Source organism: Echinops telfairi, unplaced genomic scaffold (assembly GCF_000313985.2).
Source record: "Echinops telfairi isolate 266 unplaced genomic scaffold, ASM31398v2 ScPeMD7_70;HRSCAF=299, whole genome shotgun sequence".
Classification (NCBI taxonomy): domain Eukaryota; kingdom Metazoa; phylum Chordata; class Mammalia; order Afrosoricida; family Tenrecidae; genus Echinops; species Echinops telfairi.
The window spans coordinates 73,130,630-73,144,722 of NW_022103968.1; the positions used below are offsets into that span (position 1 = coordinate 73,130,630).

General features: G+C 48.8%; 1 protein-coding gene across 1 annotated transcript; it reads left to right on the plus strand.

Moving 5' to 3' along the window:
- The first annotated feature begins 4,701 nt into the window (after positions 1–4,701).
- Positions 4,702–12,794, plus strand: CRYBB3 (crystallin beta B3). Its single transcript, XM_004701434.1, is given in 7 exon segments — positions 4,702–4,767; positions 6,297–6,415; positions 8,695–8,827; positions 10,178–10,313; positions 11,059–11,062; positions 12,639–12,760; positions 12,763–12,794. Coding segments are annotated over 7 exon segments (612 nt in total).
- Positions 12,795–14,093: the final 1,299 nt, after the last annotated feature.

The window sequence follows — 14,093 nt, forward strand, 5'->3', positions numbered from 1 at the left end:
GAGATTTGAAAATAATTAACAATCTACAATCTATCAAGGGGCCACGAGGGTTGGGGGGATGGGGGGAGGAGGGAGGGAAGAAAAGAGGAGCTGATCCCAAGGGTTCAATGGAAAGTAAATGTCTAGAAAAGAACGATGGAATGTATGTACGAATATGTCAGCTACAATTGATGTATGGATTGTAACAAGAGCTGTAAGAGCCCACAATAAAATGATTAAAAAACCAAGCAAACAAAAAAGAGTTACAGTCTCAGAAACCCACAGAAGCCTGGAGTTTTGAGTGCACCCAGAGGCACTTCAAAGGCTGGTGGTCTATTACCAAAGATCCAGTCATTGAGAACCCTACTGAGCCAGTTCTACTCTGCACTCATGGGGTCACCATGAGTTGAGATTGATTCAGTGGCAACTGGTAAGTGATGGGGGTTAGGAAGAAAGATGAGGTGATCCTCTTCCCCCAAATCATCATTGAAAACCCTATAGAGCAAGGGGATGGGGAGCAGGGGAAGGGGAACTAATAGCAATGATGATTATACAACTCCACTCCAGGGGAATGAACAACAGAATGGCAGGTGGACAGATACATTGGATGGTGTAAGATATTAGCGGGGAGGGGGGGAGGAATAGCAATAATAACAATACTTAATATAATAAGGGTTCTTGGGGGCGGGTGAGAATAAAGGGGAGCTAATACCAACAAATTCAAGAAGAAAAATGGTTTGAAAATGATGGTGGCAACAATTGTATACTCCTGCTTGATCTAATTGAACTATGGATTGTTAAAATATCTGGGGAGATCCCAATAAAATGGGGGGGAGAAAGAAAACCCTATGGAGCACAGTTCTCTGATGAGGTCGCCATGAGTGGGATTGGCTCAAGGATAGCTGGCTTATTGGGCCTGTCACATGCAGATGCCCATAATCCCCCCAAGGTGAGATCTTCCAAGGGCCTTGTGGAGAGTAGAGGGGACTTGTTGCAAGGTTGCTAAGACCTGACACAAGTGGTGACAAGCAGCACTGCCAAGGATGGGGGATCGACGTTGCATTAGGAAGACAAGGGAAAGAGTCAGAGAGTAGGGTGGTCCTCAGAATCAGGGTGCTGGAGGAAGTGGGGCAGGGGGAAAAGCTTCATATGAATCATGTTTTGAGCACACAGGTTCATGTGGCAGAGAGAACTGGGCACACTGAGTCAGTCAGCGGTGCAGGGAGGAGGTAATCTCAACCTGACTCTTCACAATACTGTTGTGTGGGGTCCCTCTCTGTCATCTGTGGGGGCACAAGGTCTCCTGTGGGTTCAGCACATCATAATGTAGCCATGCTGGGAGGATCATGGAATGTAGTCAGTGGCAGAAGGGAAAACACACCAAAGGGCTGCTTGGAAGTCAGGATCGTGAGACTGGACTTGAACGTACCATCAGGAAAGACCAATTGCTAGACTAGGAAGGACATATCACAGTCGGTAAAGTAGGGGGTCAGCAAAAAACGAGGGAGCCCCCTCCATGACATAGAGCCAACTGGACCACCATTAACAACACCACTCAAGGGTGGGGGCTCCAGGAAGATCAAGGGGAGAGCCTAGGTTGTTCGGGAAGAGCCATGGCTGCCAAGGGTCTTTGTTGCAGATGAGTTAATTTCTTAGCAAGCCAACCAGCCATAGGGTTCCTGGGGACCTGCATGCTGCCTCCCAGCTGCCCTGTGCTCAGCTCATGAACTTGGCCCCTCCTGGGCAGTAGCCACATTCCTGGACCTCCCTCCACCAGGATGCCTGCTTTTCTCCACTCACCTTCCTTCCCAGAGTCCAGTGTCTTGTGATGACACAAGGTCAGTCTCCCTGGAGAAGCTCATTTATATCTGTGGTCCCTATGTCCTTTCTCATGAGGCTCCCCTTTGATAGGGCTGTAAGCAACATGTCAGACAATTCAGTTATTCAATGGTAGCAAGAAGGGTTGTTCCATTGTCACCACCATCACCTTTGGAACCTTTCTTCCTTCTTCTACCCATTGATGTAACCTGACTAAAAATGTAGGCCAGGTGGCACCCGAGATATTCACCTGCAGGCTCTCAGAAGAACTAGCACTGGCTTGGGTCTTAGGCAGCTCAGCAGGAGAATTGTGGCAACAAGAAGTCAAAGCTAGGAATTGAGACCAGTGGAGAGATGGACTCACTGGTGTCCCCACCCATCAGGGCCCTCTGCCCCAGGTAGGTCAACAGAAACTGTGGCCACTGAGACAGGTGCGGGGCTGCCCCCTTAACCCCCTTAAGGTCTGCCCCCTTAACCCTGCTATTGGGATGAGATGGTATGGTAGTTACATAATCTCCTGTCAAGCGAAAGGGTAGAGTCTAGCCTGTCAATCAGGTCATAGCCAATCGTGTGTCTGTGTGGGCATGGCTTTCTCCTGAGGATTCTGGGAACTTCTGTGTCCTCCTTGGAAGTGGGACACACACTCTCCGCCTTCCCTTTCCTGCTGTTGAGGCACTCAGAGAGCTAGAGGAGACATGTGGAGACCTGTGCCAGCATTGAGATGCTTCCACTGCTACTGGATCCACAAGACCTTTTATACACTGGCTGTGATCTTCCTGCATTCGGCATCATTGCATGGCTGTGTGAGTCTAAAGAGGAATTTATGGACTAGTATCCGACATATGGACTAATGTTTTCTCAATATAAAATTACTCTTTGATATAAAGCTCCCTCTTATACATATATGAATGTTCCTGGGTTTGTTTCTCCAGTGGTACTCAACCTTTCTAATGCCACAACCCTTTAATACAGTACCTGTTGTGGTGACTCCTCAACCATAAAATTATTTTCATTGCTACTTCATAACTGTCATTTTACTACTGTTATGAATCAGGCAACTCCTGTGAAAGGGTCGTTCGACTCCCAAAGGGGTTGCAACCCACAGGTTGAGAACCGCTGCTCTAGACAATCCAGACTAACGCAGATGGAACAGATGGAATTGAATGGACAGAGTGCTGTCTCAGCTGATGGGGATGTGCTGGGCTGTCGGAACGCATGCATAAAGAGGGCCTCTTGGGAGGCAGCTCTGGTCTGCCAAAAGTCTGGACCCCTGTTGTCCTTCCCAAAGCCACAGGTTCATTCCAGGAGGGCTGGGGTGGGAGGCATGAGCTGCTCCAGTGGGACCAGGCAGGCCCTGGTGGTTTATGCAGGCCATGCATAGCCAGCCCCTGCCCAGGCACTGAGCAAGACCATCCAAGACGGCTGCCAGGCCCAGCTGGGATGGGACACTTGGCTTCATGTCAGTGGTAGGTTATGGGCTGAGCCCTCAGACATGAGCATGGGCCATGGGCTTTGAAGTCTGAGTAAGCCGAGAAAGCAGGAAGTCTCTGGACCCCCAGAAGCCAAGAAAGCAGGCAGTCAGTCCCTGGCCCCCAGAAGCCCCATCCCGCTAAGGCTGCCCAGGCCCATGGGCACTGTGGGGCCTGAGTGCAGGGCAATTGGCAGTTGTAGCCCAAAAGAGAGGAGGATTGTCTTACCGTGTCCTGTTCTGCGTGCCTGTGGTGGAATGTGACTGAACCACGACCATGGGAGCTCATCGAGGGTGTGAGTGTGTGCATGTGTGTATGTGTGTGCACATGTGTGAGTGGCATGTTGTATAAGTGTGTGAGGTGTGTGTTGCATAAATGTGAATACGTATGTATGTGTGAGCATGTATGAAGGTGTGCACATGTGTGAATGGATGTGTATGTGTGTGTGAATGGGCGTATACGTGTGTGTGAACGTAAGCCTGTATCTGGGTGCATTATATGTGCTTAAGTGTATTTATGAGTGTACGAATATGTGAATTTACATGTACACTGTGTGTGCATGTATGAATATGTGAGTACAAAGTGTGAATGTTGGCATGTGTGGATATGTGTAAATTGTGTGTGTGTGGTAGATATGTGAGAGTGCATGTGTGCATGAGTATTTATGCATGTGTGAGTACATGTGCACACATTGTGTGTGTATGTGAGTGTGTGACCATCATGAGACCCTCCCAAGTGACTGTAGGAGTCTGTGTCATGTGTCCCTGTCCCCATGATCATGGCACCATCTGCCTTTGTCCAAGTCTGTATGCAAGGCTGGTTCCTGCCCATCAAGAGTGTGTGGGATGGATGACTGAGTGCATGTCTTTCCTTCTCTCCTCACTAGGATGACCTCAGGGGTTTGTCCTTCTGTCCCCATTAGTCTATGTTTTCCTGGCTCAGCCCCTCACCTAGCCAGGGCCCAGCACTGAGCAGGTTTTCATGGACTGCTCCCTGCAGGAAGGGATGAAGGGTGGGGAGGGGAGAGACCCTGCCGAGGAAGCCCTCCTCAGACCAGGATCTCTGCACAAACATCCAAGGCCTCTGTGGGTGGGGGAGCACCGGGGGTGGAAGAGAGAGCCCGGACTCGTGAGCCAGACCCTAGCCCTCCTCTCCCTCCTGCCGGCCTCAGAGAGAACCCTTACCCCACTGGGCCTCGGATGGGGTCCCTCTGTGAGATGGCCCGCCCCAGTCCCATGGCCCACGGCGGGGGCTCAGAGGATGGTTGTTCAACGACTAAACAACCCAAGAGAGGTTTCTAGGTGTGTGTGCTCCAGGCTCTGTTCTCATCCTCAGCTCCAGTCCCATCACTCCCCCCCACCCCCCTCCGCATTTCTCCCAGAGGACCTGGGGACTTGTTTCGCTTTAGTTTGGAGCCATAGGCGTTCCTGGGGAGATGGCAGAACAGCACAGGGCACCGGAGCAGGCTGCTGCTGGCAAACATGGAGGCCTGGGCTACAAGGTACTCAGCAGGGTGGGCCCAGAGGCTCCAGGCACAGGCCCCACCTCCCAAACTCCCAAGCCAGGCAGTCCATGCAGAAGGCCAGCGAGGGCCAGTGCAGTTGATAGGCTACTTTGCTGACAACTTCTGCCTCTTCTCTGACCTTGTCTGAAATGAGGTGTGCCTCCCCACAGCCTCCCTGTCTCCTGCCCCTGGAGTGCTTCAAGCCCCGACTCTACTGTCTAGCCACAGTGCTTGCCCCTGGCCTAGCCCTCAACAGCTGTGTCTGCAAGATGGGAAGAAGCCCCACCAATCTCCACCCAAAGGGAGGCACTCAAGAGCGCAGAGGGCAAATGGGATCTGTGGGTTGGGCCCTGGGGAAGTCACATGGGTCATATGCCCCATCGCTGATAGAGGAAGAAAAGCCTGGTGGCCTGCTTCTGAAAGTCAGGGCCGCCTGGACTTGGTTTTGGCTTTGGCCTTTTCTAACCCATGCCTGGGGCTGAGTTTGAGGGAATTCAAGGTGGGGTCTGTGAATAGTGTGATAGAATACATGGGGAGGGGCTCTTCTGAGGGTGTGCTGGGCCTTTGCTGAGAGGCAGAGAGACAGCTCTGAAATGCCTAAAAACCAACAAACTCACTGCCCTAGAGTCAATGCTGACTCAAAGCGAGCCCCCCGCCCCCCCATGGGTTTCTGACACTGTACTTTTTAAAAAAGTTAGCTCCAAGTCCCAAACTTCATCTTCTGAATCACCTTACTCAAATATGGTGAGCTATTAGAAGCATCCCATCCTGGGACACAACACTGTAATTTTTACAGGAGTAAAAAGCCCAGTCTTTCTTCCACAGAGCAGCTGATGGTTTTCAACTGCTGACCTTTTGGATTACAGCTGAATGCGTAACCACTATGCCACCAGGGCTCCTCTGAAATGCCAAGGATTTAGAAAATTCCTGGAGCAGCTGCCAACCTTTCCCTGTCTCCTCTTTGCCATCTCTGGGCTGCTCCTGGTGGGGGGAGAAAACAGCCATTACTGTAAAGTGTGGAGCAGAGGGTCCACCATCCATTTTGCTGTGCAGCCCCAGGCAGGTGACTTACCCTCTCTGGGCCTCTGGCACTGTTGTCAAATGACCAGAGTGGACATCCTAAGGGGCCATCTGCAAGAGCAGTTATGTATCTAGGTCTGTGGCCTGCTTTGGCAAAGTCCCTTCCCCACTGGGCAAGGCTTACATGCTGGTGTGTGTGTCCTGTGTGGGAGTTTTCACTAAGGACATTTCAAATGAAGGAAAATATGGATTTCTGACTCCTCAGGACAAGTTTGTATCTGGATCCACATTCTACCCTGGGTTTGATTTCTCTGAGGTCACTCCGTTCTATTGAGTCACTGGACATGTCCCCCACCCCATTCCCTCAGTCCCCTCTGATTGCCACTGCGTTAACTGACCTGAGAGTCCCGGAGGCTTTTCCCATCGCAACCACCAGGGCTTCTGCTGCGGGGAGGCTGGTGCTGGGGGACACACCCAGAGGGGTGCTTAGGATACTGTCCTTCCAGGTGACCATGTATGAGCTGGAGAACTTTCAGGACAAGCGGAACGAACTCTCGGCTGAGTGCCGCAACCTGCTGGACAGCCTGCTGGAGAAGGTAGGCTCCATCCAGGTGGAGTCTGGGCCGTAAGTTCCTGGACCTTGCCCACCCCCCCTCCACACCCCATAGCCCTTCTCCTATCCCTGGGCCTTTTGAGTCAGGCTGGAGCCCTAAGCCTACTCTGGGGCCTTGAGCAACTCCCTCCCTCTATCACACCTCAGTTTTCCCATCTGTAAAATCGGGGAGTGCCGTGTCATTCTCTAAGTAGCCTCTAACCCTGCACCAGAGGCCAGCTGCCCTTCACCCAGTTCAGTGTCTGACAAGTGGGGTTTAGTCATTGTAATTTTAATCACAACACAAACATAAAATGATGCTCCACAGTATTAGGGAACCCTTTATCATCCTATGAGAGAGATTTATCTTTATGAACCCCACTCTACTGAGGAGGAAACTGAGGTCTAAGGGGTTAAACGATCTGTCCATGATCACAGATCAAGCAGGTGGCCCAGTGGGATTCTAAATCTTGCCTTTGGATTGAAAATCTGAGCCCTTGTCCTAATCATCTAGGTCCAGGGTGGGGAACATCCAGCCCAAAGGCCATCTCAGACCTGCGAAACCAACCCAGCTCACATCACATCACCTGCCTCTCCAGAGAGAAGCCATTCTAGCCACCACATTGGGGGAGAGTTCATTAGATGTTTGACCAAATGGAGGAGGCTAAGTTTTTTAAATCATTTTATTGGGGGCTCATACAACTCTTATCACAATCCATACATACATCAATTGTGTAAAGCACATTTGTACATTTGTTGACCTCATCATTCTCAAAACATTTGCTCTCCACTTAAGCCCTTGGTATCAGCTCCTCATTTTCCCCCTCCCCCCTCACCCCCCCCTCCCTCATGAACCCTTGATAATTTATAAATTATTATTATTTTGTCATATCTTACACTGTCCGACGCCTCCCTTCACCCACTTTTCTGTTGTCCATCCCCCAAGGAAGGGATTATATGTAGATCCCTGTAATCAATTCCCTCTTTCCACTCCACCCTCTCTCCACCCTTCCCATATTGCCATTCTCACCACTGGTCGGTAAGGGATCATCCGCCCTAGATTCTGTGTTTTCAGTTCCTATCTGTACCAATGTACATCCTCTGGTCTAGCCAGATTTGTAAAGTAGAATTGAGATCATGATAGTGGGATGGGGGAGGACAGGGGGAGGAAGCATTTAGGAACTAGAGGAAAGTTGTATATTTCATTGTTGCTGCACTGCACCCTGACTGGCTTGTCTCCTCCCCTTGATTCTTCAGTAAGGGGATGTCCAGCTGCCTACAGATGGGCTTTGGGTCCCCACTTGGCACTCCTCCTCATTCACAATGATGTGATTTTTTGTTCTTTGATGCCTGATAACTGATCCCTTCGACACCTCATGATCACATAAGCTGGTATGCTTCTTTCATGTGGGCTTTGTTGCTTCTGAGCTGAGGAGGCAAATTTTTAAGTTGATCATTTTGTATGGCCCTCCAATGATGTTATAAATAAATATCCATATAACTCTTGGTGGAAAAGAGATTCCACACCCCTGATATTGGGGAAATTGTTTCATCTCCTGGGCTTTGGTTTTCCTCAAGAGACTGGGGGTATTAGTGGTAACACGTAAGTAAATAAGTAATAATAATGATAATAACCATGTTGTTATTAGGCGCTATTGAGTTGATTCTGACTCATAGCAACCCCATACACAATGGACCAAAACACCACCCAGCCCTGCACCATCCTCAGAATGGTTGTTAGGGTTGAGCCCATTGCTGTAGCCACTGTGTCAATCCATCTTATAGAGGGTCTTCCTCTTTTTCACTGACCCTCTGCTTTACCAAGCATGATGTCCTTCTACAGGGACTGACTGGTCTCTCCTGACAGCAGGTACAAAGTATATGAGACAAACTCTTGCCATCCTTGCCTCTAAGGAAGATTCTGGCTGTACTTCCCCCAAGACAGTTTGTCGGTTCTGTTGGCAGTCCAGGGGACTTCTAATATTCTTTTCCAGTACCATTAGTCAAATGCATCAGTTCTTCTTGAGTCTTCCATATTCATTGTTCAACTTTCACATGCATAGGAGGCAACTGAAAATGCCACAGCGTGGCTCAGGCCACTATAAACAATAACCACAATAAGTAAAGGCCTGGGTGCCAAGCACTGAGATGAAGATTGGGTTGAGAGTCCTAACCAGAGGCCAGACGTAAGGCAGAGTCCCAGACATTTCCCAGGCTGGCTTAGGAATCAGTAGTAAGGCTGGAGGGAGGGTCAGCTGCCAGCTCAGCAGATCTTGAGCTCTTTTAACCTGCGAGTCTCTCTCCTCCTACAGGTGTCTGACATTTGAATGCAGGGCCTTCTGCGGGGAGCAATTTGTCCTGGAGAAGGGTGACTACCCTCACTGGGATGTCTGGTCCAGCAGCCACCACAGTGACAGCCTTCTGTCCCTCTGACCACTGCATGTTGTGAGTACAGCTTCTTGCCCATTGCTGGGGACTCCTGGCTGCAGGACATGCTGGGAGCTACTCAGAAAAGCTCACTGTTACAAGCTCTTGCAGAGGGCGGAGTCCACCCTCCTATGTCTGACCTAAATGATTGTTTCAGGCCCACAAACACTAGACCCAGAATGACCACTGGGTTGTGAGTTAGGTCCCCGGTGTTCATAACACAAATCAGCCACCATCCCTTGTACAAGGACATCCCTTGTAACCCTCCAAAACCAGCTCACATGGCCCAGGCTCACAAATTCCAGAAAACAACTCCAGAAATGAATCGAAAGTAAATATCTCAAATTCTTCCCTTGTATTTCTCAAATAACCAAGAGCAGTGGTTCTCAACCTTAATGCTGCGACCCTTTAATAGTTCCTCATGTTGTGGTGACTCCCCAACCATAGAATTATTGTCGTTGCTACTGTATAACTATAATTTTGCTATCTTATGAATCGGGTGACCCCTGTGAAAGGGTCATTCGACCCCCAAAGGGGTCACAACCCACAGGTTGAGAACCACTGACACAGTCCACCGTGATGCTTTAAAAATGCCTCTTTCAGAAAAAAAATCCTCTTTCCTACTACCACCCCCCCCCCCCAGCTGACATTTACTCACATATTCTCCTCGTCCCGGAACCCTGATGGCGTCGGGGTTGTGCACTGACTGTTGATTCATGACGGCTGTAGCTTAAAACCACTTGCCACTCCACAGAGGAAAGAGGGGCTTTCTGCTTCCATAGAGCGTTACGGTCCTGGAACCCCACAGGGGCAGTTCTGGCCTGTCCTATGGGGTCACTATGAGTCAACATTGACTCTATGGCCGTGAATGAGTTTCTCCTCTTCCCAACACAAGGCAAAATCTGAATCCAGTGTAGTCAAGAGTGAAAGCTCGGGAGAGTTGGGGAGAGAGGGGGAAAAAGAGGAGCTGATACCAAGGGCTCAAGTAGAAAAATTTTTTTTTGGAAATGTTGGTGGCAACATATGGACAAGTGTGTTTAATACAATTGAACGATGGATTGCTATAAGATTTGTAAGAGCCCCCCAATAAAATGACTTTTTAAAAAAGAGTGAAAGCTAACGATGCATAAGTGATCCTGATCATTTTTCTCCCTCTCTGAGCCTCAGTTTCCCCATCTGTAAAACGGTAGGATGGACCCGATTTGAAAGGCCTCCCTTTGGTCTCTACACTATGTCTCTAGGGCTCCCACATCCTCCTCAGACCCTCAGGTGCTGGGTTTGGGGTGGGTTCTTTTGGTGTGTGTCTTGATTCTGGAGCCCCATTCTGGGGTCAGGAGAAGCTGCTTCACTCCATGATCTTGCCTACAGGATGGTCCAGACCATAAGTTGCATCTGTTTGAGAATCCAGCTTTCAGTGGCCGAAAGATGGAGATAATGGAAGAGGATGTGCTCAACCTCTAGGCCCATGGCTTCCAGGACTGGGTGGCAAGTGTCTATGCCATCAGTGGGATGGAAGGGAAATGATGCATAAAATGATGAATAGTTGAGTGGATGGAAGGAAGGACAGAAGGAGGGATGGACTGATGATGGGTGGATGAATGAGTGGATGAGTGGGTGAAAGGATGGATGGGAGATAGGTTAGATGGATTATTGGGAAAATAGAAGAATGGATTGATGACTGCACAGGTGGATGTAAGCTAAGCTAGATGAATTATTGGGAGAATAAATTGAATAGATGAATTGATAGATTTATAGGTGAATAGATAGGTGGATGGATGGGTACATTTGCATATGTATGTATTTATGTATATATAAATATAGATGATGGATGGTTGTATGTATGTATATGTATGTATGAATTGATAGATGGATAGGTAAATAAGTGTATTTATGTATGAATAGGTATATTTATGTATGTATAGGTAGATTAATAGGTGGCTGTTTGGATGGATGGGTAGATGATACATGGACAGATAGATAGATGTGGATATATCAATGAGAGAATAAATAGAAGGGAGAATTCTTGACCCTCTCTCCTACCCCTTCCTCTGGTCAAGCACACATCTGGCTCCTCGCAGAATTGCTATTTGAGGCTTCTTGTTCCTCTGGGGCTGGAGGAACCTTCACATAGCTATACTTCCATCAATCCTAGAAGCCCCCATGAAGGGAAGGCACAATTTCAAGCACTCCAGGACCACTGGGATTTCCAGGCAGTTCTGTGGGTTCAGCATTGGCCTGCAAACTTCCAGGTTGGTAGTTAAAACCTACCAGCCACTCCTCAGGAGAAAAATGAGGCTGCCTGCTCCCATAAAGACAACAGTCTTGGAAACTCCACAGGCAGCTCTACTCAGTCCTCCAGGGGTTTCTCTGAGTCATGTTCAACTCAGTATCGGGGGGTTTGGTTTTAGGTATGTTTTACTTGTGGTCTTGTGAGCTGGGGATACTCCTGGAAAAGAATCTATCCACATGTTTTACCAACTATGTGCGTATGAGATACAGGGAGATAGGGGAGGTGAGGATTGAAAATGTTGCTGCTTCTGCCCTCAAGAAGAATCTCACAATTGGGTAGGGAGACAAACAGGAAAGCAGGGGATCATAGTTCATTGTGGTTTGGATTGTGCACACTGGGGTCCAGAGGAAGTGCTTGACTTGGCCTGGGGGAGTTGGGAAGGCTTCCTGGAGGATGAGGCATTTGAACTGAGATGGAAAGCATGATAGTGAAAGATGGGGCATGAGGTGGGATAAAGATAAAGCAAGGAAGTGTGTTTCAGGCAGGTGGAACAGCACATACAAAGGCTCAGAGGCACAGCAGTGTATTGGTCTGGGTACTTTAGAGAAACAAATACACAGAAACTTATTATAAGAGAGAGTTTTATATGAAGGTTATGTGCGCACCAAGAAAACATCCCAACCCAGTGCTGCCCAAGCCCACAAGTCCAACATTAATCCATATGTCCGACACCAATCGACGAAGTCCTCCTCCATCTCCCAAAACAGATGCAATGATGCCGACTGCAGGAGGAAAGCTGAGTCAGTGATTGTATAAGCATCTCAGCACTGTCAGGGGTCTCCACACAGCTGCTCCAGCACCCAGGGCTGCATCGAGGTAGGTCCATGTGGCTTCTCCTTGGGGATGTCTTGCAGGAAGTCAGTCTTGCAAGCTGAAGCAGGGAACTGCTAAGGCAGTTGCACCCTGGTGCGACCATCACAAAGCAAGAGACCCAAGAACTCGAAAGGCGAGGCTCATTGAGCCATTTATCCCACCACCCTTCAATTAATCCCACATGTGTTTATCGGCCAGGTTGGCACAATTAACTAACTCAGGCAGCTTCCTGGAAAACAGGATAAATAGGAGAGGCTGACAGGGCAAGATATGACAAAATAATAAGTTTATAAATTATCAAGGGCTCATGAGGGAGGGGGGAGTGGGGAAGGAGGGGGAAAAAAAGAGGACCTGATGCCAGGGGCTTAAGTGGAGAGTAAATGTTTTGAGAATGATGAGGGCAATGAACGTACAAATATGCTTTACACAATTGATGTATGTATGGATTATGATAAGAGTTGTATGAGCTCCTAATAAAACGATTAAAAAATAAATTAAAAAAAGAGAGGCTGGGGTTGAGGGTGTAAGGAGGATTGGTATGAGATGAGGCCTTTGTGCAGGATCTTGTGGGCATAGTAAGGAGTTTGAGTTCATTCTGAGGGCACGCACTGGGGAGCCACAGAGGACTCCAGACACGGGAAGAGCATGGTTAAGATGCTGGCTTACCAAAGCTGTCTGACTGAAGATAGGCAGATTGGAGGCAGGCTGATGTTGACACCCCAGCAGGGGGGTTGGCTATGAGTTCCCTGGCTATCGTGGCTGCCAGTATGTGTTCAAGCAGGGAGAGTACCAACACTGGAATGCCAGCCAGCCTCAGCTGCAGTGTGTGTGCCACATCTGAGACCAGAAATGCACAAGTGGGACTGCTTCCTTAGTAGATGAAGGGCACCCAGGCCTAGCAGCCCTGCCCACCCCGAGGAACAGCAGAGCCAAGAAGAGGGGCTCCAGGACTGGGCAAGGGCCTGCCCATCCACCCTTCCCTGAATCTGCTCAATAAAACCGGGGTCAGTTCCCTTCCTGCTTAGTCCTCTGAGTCACTTCACTTTCTTTCCAAGAGGGGTTAGATGAAGGGGGTAAGATCTGGAGGTTCTGAGACCCCTGGGAAAGGATGAGAGCTAGGCTCATACCCATGACTCTGTTCTTTCAAGTAGAACCTCACATACACCTCTGTCCCTCATTTGTCTTCCTGTCTGTTTATATGAATGTGTATCAGTTGTTCCATCCATCCATCCATCCATCCATCCATCCATCCATCCATCCATCCATCCATCCTTCTTTCTTTCCTTTTTCCTATCTATTCATTTGTCCATCATTTTCCCTCTCTACCCAGCTGTCAGTCTTTTTTTTCATTAACTTATTCAGCAAATGCCAGGCCCATCCAAGGTTTGAGGAAACAGCAGTAAACAGATCAATGCCAGGTAATTCTTAAAGGACCTGAGGCAAACATGCTTTAGGGTGATGGAGAAATGCTCAGGAGGATGAACGGAGAAAGTGCGAGGCAGAGAGTGGGAGGGGAAGGAGCTAGAACAGTGGTGGGGGTAAGTCATTCAGGGCTCCAGAGGATCTGGAAGGCTTGCTCTTCTCATGGAAGATGGGAGTCATGGGGAATCCGGAAAGGAAGGCAGATGCAGGACTTCATTCTAGTGGTATGCAGAGAATAGACTGTGGGGTCTGGGGTAGCAGGGGAACCAACAAGGGGCTACTGCAGCAATTGGGGGAGCAATGATGGTGTGCTAGGGCGGGTTGACCAGAGTAACAAATTCAGTGACACTCATATGTGTAAGAGAGAGCTTTAGCTTTATATCAAGAAGTAGTTATATATCAGGAAAATATCCCAGTCCAGTCTAGATCAAGTCCATAAATCTGAGACTAGTCCATAAATTCCTCTTCAAATTCATACAGCTAAATGTAATGCAGGAAGCTCACAGGCTGGTGGATGCAGAGTCTTGTGGACCCAATGGTGGTGGAAGCATTACGAGGCTCTCACAGGACATGGTATAGCTCACCAACAAGAAGGTTAAGCAGAGAGAGGGGGAAGTTCCCAGGATCCTCCTTATGAGAAGGCCACACCCACAAGGAGGTACCATCAGGCTGTGACCTAAACTCCACCTCTTCACTTCCATATCTTCAAGTTGACATGACATTATGTAATTACCACAGATGGTGACCCGTTTATCCAAG